General features: G+C 37.1%; 1 protein-coding gene across 1 annotated transcript in view; it reads left to right on the forward strand.

Annotated features, from left to right (window-relative positions):
* LOC123662535 (metastasis-associated protein MTA3) overlaps positions 1-402 on the forward strand; it is a 99569-nt gene extending 99167 nt beyond the window's left edge. Inside the window, exon 20 of the mRNA XM_045597379.1 lies at positions 26-402. Coding sequence (XP_045453335.1) covers positions 26-70 — 45 coding nt within the window. The 3' untranslated portion in view covers positions 71-402. The remainder of the gene's footprint in view (positions 1-25) is intronic.
* The last annotated feature ends 5983 nt before the right edge of the window (positions 403-6385 follow it).

Genomic DNA, 6385 nt, shown 5'->3' on the forward strand with positions numbered 1-6385 from the left:
CGGCGCCGGGGCGGGCGCCGGCAAGGCGGGGGCGGGCGCGGCGCCGCTGCAGCTCGTCATCCTGGACTGACAGGAGCCGCCGCGCCCGCCGCCCCCGCCGCCCCCGCCGCACCCCTACACCATGGAGGCGCTGCTCGGCTGAGCCGCCCCGCTGTATATTGCTCGTGTACATAGCCCCGAGCGGCCGCCCCGACCTGAGCGAAGATTGTATTTTTGGTAATCGAATCGCCGACGAAGGATTCTGTAGATAATATTTTAAACTATATTGTTCTTATGTGGTTTGATCTGGCGATGAGCAAAATAATGTATTTGATACATATTGATATGTAAGTCTTATTTCATTCGGAGATTCATTGTAGGATAATTTACAATTTTTTTCATAAATAAAAGCACAAATTGAAATACTGCGTATTTTATTTCTTTTTATGATTTTGTATCGTACCTAATTTAAAAGCCTAACTTAAAAGTAAACGGCCAATCAATCGCTCGTTGTTGAGTCTTAAGGTAATAACTAAAATTATCTTTAATTTAAAGATTAAATATAAAAATAAAGAATCAAGAATCCATTTCTAAATTCATCGGTAATAGGCTATTTAATGTAAATAATAACAACTAATTTTATTTTTAAATTCAAACTAGTAGCTCCTGAGATTAGCGCATTTAAACAAACAAACAAACTTTTCAACTATATAATACTAGTATAAATTAGTACTTTCAAATTATTATTATTAATGTGCCATTTAACTACTAAACAAAATTTTATTCTAAATCAAGATTTCTATCGTTTTATTGCCCATGACACATTTATACCTTTAAACATCAATTTGTATTCATTATAAATGTACAACGTTTCTTATTCTATTTACCCGAAACATTAAATTAAAAAAAAAACTAATGGATAGGTTTTTTTTCCTTTTGAGAGCTTCCGCTGCGTACGCTGCGTAAACAGTTAAATTTTCGCAAAAATGTATGACAGAATTGTTCCACTTTAAAAGTTCTACAAAAAAATCTGCGGTAGCATATAATTATGCCTATCTTTTAAGGTTCGCTATAAAGTTTTTTATGCTAATCAAATTTGTTCTAAAATAATGCATTATTAATAATGCATATTCTACGAAAACGTGAATTCGTTTCCATATAAAGTTCTTTACTTGAATACGGCAGTTAGTATTAATATTTCATTGTTCTCACTTATCGACCTTTTTAGGTTTACGAAAAATAGTATAGGACAGTTATGCAGAAATAGCTCTGATCCTTCTCCTACATAGGGAAAGAAACTTATGTCCAACAGTGGGATATTACAGGCTGAAGCGAGCGATGCAGAAGCACGCTGCCAGAGTAGCTTAGGTTCTCAGTCAATGCACAGAGTTGAAAGGCTACATCGTTTCATGTACACGTTGTAATTTATACTGAATTCTGTTTTGTAAAGAAGCTTGCGTTGTTTGATTGGGTGGTTGTAACTCAAGTTCAAGGAAAGGTTAGACTCTTACAGACATGCGTATTTGCCCTATGCTATGGCGGCGGCACAAGTCAAGCACACGCATAGTAGGACGTGAAAAATAATCAATTTTAAACAATTATCTAAAAAAAGGTAAGGCGAAATATGCTCCGGATATGTTTCCTTAAAAATTTTATGGAACGGGTGCCTTATTAAAAAAAATCAGCCGAAACATGTCAAAAACCAAAATTAACCAGAGCCGCTGAATCTTAAAATACGCCATTGCGTATTAATCAATATGCCACGGATCCTGAGCGCTCGGCGATAGTAGGGTTAGCTTTGCACATCGTACGCAATGGCGTAGCGTACCTGGGGGGCCCAAATTAAGGGTAAATATTTCTCACAAAAGAAAAGGGATTGCTTTTTTTAACTTTTGTCATTTCTAAAGCGATAAAGGCACGTATGACAGTTTTTTATGTGTTTTTCCCGTGAAGAACGAGATTAAGTGACGCCGTGGATAACATTTTACTAATTTTTGCTTACACTAGTTAGGGGCCTCTTTAGCCCGGGAGCCTTTATCATTGATACGACTGTTACGGCGGTAGCTACGCCCCTGATCGTTCGATGGGTATCGAAGCGGTATTTTCTTTATGTATGAAAGGAAAATAAATTTATTAAACACCAAAAATATTAAAATTTAAATGAAATTAGAACCTTGAAGAAAGTAGTTTTTTAGTATAAAAAATATAGATTTTTCAAATAAATAAAATTGAAGTATCTGTTTGTAATGTTAAAATAACCGCCAATTACTAAATGCATATGGATGTATACACGGTACATATACCAATTTAACATTTTTTACAAATTTTTTCTTGTCTGTTTATTTGTTCCGGCTAATTTTGTCGCTCAGCGGATGATGGAGAGGGCAATGCTCGGTATTTTCCTACGTGATTGTCAGAAATGAGGATATCCGTAGGAGAAACAAGGTAATCGACATTGCTCGAAGGATCGCCCAGCTGAAGTGGGCAGAAATGGGCAGGGCACATAGCTCGAAAAACCGATGGCCGATGGGGTGGAAAGGTTCTCGAGTGGCGACCGCATACCGGACGCCGCAGCGTTGGCAGGCCTCCCACGAGGTGGACCGACGATCTGATCAGGGTCGCGGAAAGCCTCTGGATGCGTGCTGCACAGGACTGATCGTCGTAGAAAACATTTGGGGAGGCTTATGCCCAGCAGTGGGTGTCCGTGAGCTGATGTGACCAAATCTTTGAAACGGCTGGGCCGATTTTGTCGGGACTTTCACTGGCAGATAGCTAACGTAATAATGAGTAACTTAGGATAATTTTATTTTATAACTCTTGTGAACTGAACACCAACTTTTTTGTTAAATTCCACGCGAAATCGCGAGCACAGCTAGTATATAAATAAAATGTAAATATATGGTACTCATAAATATCTTATAAATCTTATCTTAATTCTCCTATCTTCATCACATCATCACAGCAGCCTTTCGCAGTCCACTACTGGACATAGGCCTCCACAAGTTCACGCCAAAAATGGCGTGAACTCATGTGTTTTGCCCATAGTCACCACGTTGGGCCGGCGGGTTGGTGACCGCAGGGCTGGCTTTGTCGCGCCGAAGACGCTGCTGCCCTTCTTCGGCCTGTGTATTTCAGAGCCAGCAGTTATCCCGCCATCGGTCGGCTTTTTAAGTTCCAATGTAGTAGTGGAACTGTATTATCTCTTAGTCACCTCTTACGACACCCACGGGAACAGAGGGGGTGGCTATATTCTTTGATGCCGTAACCACACAGCATATCTTAAAAATATCTTATCTATATTTATTTTTTAATATTTATTTATTTATTTTATACTTTATTGTACATCACAAATATATTACAAACAGAGCATAAAGGTAGTTACAAACAGTTCAATGGGCAGACTTATGGCTAAATAGCCATTTCGTCATAAGTAAAGTTAAATTCAACAGAATATAGATTTTAATCGAAGCACTAATTTGTATCAACGGCTTAGCGCACATGCAGTAAGGGAAAGGAACGAATCACGAAAACCGCACGAGTGGCAGTTTTGGTGCGAAGAGTGACAATTTATTAACATTAAAAAATTACGGTTGACAACTGAAAATAAAAGAAGAATAAATACTTATCAAAAAACACTGTAGAAGTTATTAGTTTCAGCAATAAATATAACACATATCTACAAAATTGAAAATACGATGCCGACAACCGTTCTGGTATAGTGATCCGTGTAGCCGCCTTATGCTAGCGGTCGGGGATTCAATTATCGCTCGGAGCAGATATTTGTATGTGTACAATAACTTTTTTCTGATATTGGTATCTGTCGAGTCTCCCATCGTGCCTTTAATAAAATATAAACTAAAATAATAAGTGTATTTACAATTTTTGATATTAAATTAAAAATTACGCAACTAGGTGTTTTATGTACCTGCGCTTCGTGCAGAAGCGTCGATCATACAGGGCAATTTTCTTATTGTGCTTAGTTTTTTTATTATTATTTATTATCTCAAACGAAAAAAGAGTTTAACGCCAGTATCTGTGGTGCGGTTCCTTGCACTAGTTTTTAGCATTTTGGTAAAAACCGCATCTGCGATTCAAAAAGTACCAGCTCTTTTCCAAAATGATACAAGGCATTTTCGGCACAAATGGATTTTTTTTTTAAATCTTCGTACGACTATTCGACTTAACCTTTCACATGTATGTATGTATGTATACAAGAATTGCTCGTTTGAAGGTATTAGATTGGCCTAAATAATTTTGTATCCAATTAATATTTGTTCTCGTTCGTAATGACAATGGAGCATAAATTTGTAAGAATTGTTTTTGCTGCATAATAGTTCTAAATTATTTAGATTCTTTTTCATTGAAAACAATAAATTAGAAATCGCTTAGCGATACCACAATTCATTATGTTTTTATCTTACAGGCTCAACAATTAAAATTTAAAAATAAAACAACATAATTTAAAAAGTTATATTTATTCGAGTACATAACTACATCTTAATATAAATGGATAATAGCTATTATTCCGCGTGATAAATATGTTTTAAGTTGATTTTAAGACACCTGCGTCGTCACGTTTCACTTTATTCGAAAAGCGCTATCACATACATTACAAATACATGTCTGCGTAGAAAAATATTAACTTTGCAATAACAGTAGCGAGAGAACATTGTGCGCGGGAGAAAACTGAGTTCCTAATTTCTTACAAACCTACGTATTTAATGGCACATGTGTGTACTTTTGTAGTTTTTAGTAATATTTTCACATATTAATAAATAAACGTAACAGTCCATTTCAAGACAGATTAAACAGTCAGATTTCAATAGTACAAACTAAACTTCCCAAGTACAGTTATAAACCAGAGGCCGTTTTACTGTTTTAGTATATATTAACATATAATTTACAAGATAGTCTACATACCTCATTCAATATATTAGGCTTATAGTGTTATCACTTCGATGAAATCTAATATAAATTTAATCTCATAAAAACTACAAGCTGTGTCATTAATACTAAACGCATATTATTAAAGACAGGTCACACGAGAGCATTAAAAGAAATTACAAAAATCAGTTTCGTCCCGGTGACAACGTCGATAATAAGTTGTTCCCTAACTTTACTCAGAGTTTAATTGAGCAGGTTCTATTAAAACTAAATTTACACTAAGTCAACTTTGTTGGCGGACAATGTTACAGTAGGCCTCCGAATACACGACTATTTTATACAATTCCATAAGAGATAAAATTACATCAGATTCAGTCCCATACCGTCTTTTAACTGTCCTTATAATACATAACCCCCATGCTACAATTGCAGAAAACTACTTCTATATTTTAATCTCAAGGCTGCGTCGCCGCGGGCACGCGCCGTCTCCACGGTACATATAACGTGACGCACACGGTAGTCGCCACGATCGCCATAAAATACTCGATACAAAAATACTGTACAATTACCATAATTAATTATTATTTGAAGGTAATAAACTCTTACAGGAGTGGACCGCAAGCGGTCGATGCTCGTAAATTCTACGCCCACTTTCATCAATAATACACCATTCACAAATTATATACAATGTCTTTTAATATACATGTTACATAACACACATCCAAATTTGATCCCAAAACTGTAGTCTTTACCTCGTTTATTTTCTAAATTAAATAATGAGATCGAACGTAGTCATTCTTTATGGATTTTAAACGGACCGAAATCTTTGTACCTATTTGTAAATATATCAAAAACGGATACGATCACGATAGAAAAACTGTATTTAATATATTTCTCACAAGATCAGGAAATTCGTAATACTTCATAATATTATTATTCATAAATATTTTCATCAATAATATCTTCATCTATTACAAGGCACTGATCGTTAACAATCGATAACTGTATTTTTGTTTCGTTTAGGTCTTAGCGTCTTATTCTAAAATAATAGCCAATATTAAAATATTTACTCGCAGTTCGAATAATTCGTATGAAAATACACGCACGACTCTGCATACACACATACGGCTCGTACTAAAATAAAGTCGCATCTGTATATTATTATACATATAACTTTGTAAATAAATTTCCGGTCACTCGGGTGCGCCGGATAATCACGATATATAAAAATATTGTTCGCTCTCGCAGAAATAGTTAATAATCTCTACCCGAAGGGCGGCCCGCGCCGCGGGGGGTGGGATGCGTGGGCGCCGCGCGTGCGCGAGGGCGGCGTCGCGGTTGTTTCACTTGCAACTAATCTAAGTCTTTAACAGCTTCGTAGTCATACGTCGGACCGTCGCACACTGGGCGCGGCGGACGTGTTCCGTGGCGACGAGTTCTCTGATCCCTTCTGTGACTCGTTTTCGACTCGTAACGGCGAGGCCGAGCCGCACTGAGGCGACCCGCGCTCGCGACGACGGCT

Source organism: Melitaea cinxia, chromosome 18 (assembly GCF_905220565.1).
Source record: "Melitaea cinxia chromosome 18, ilMelCinx1.1, whole genome shotgun sequence".
Taxonomy (NCBI): domain Eukaryota; kingdom Metazoa; phylum Arthropoda; class Insecta; order Lepidoptera; family Nymphalidae; genus Melitaea; species Melitaea cinxia.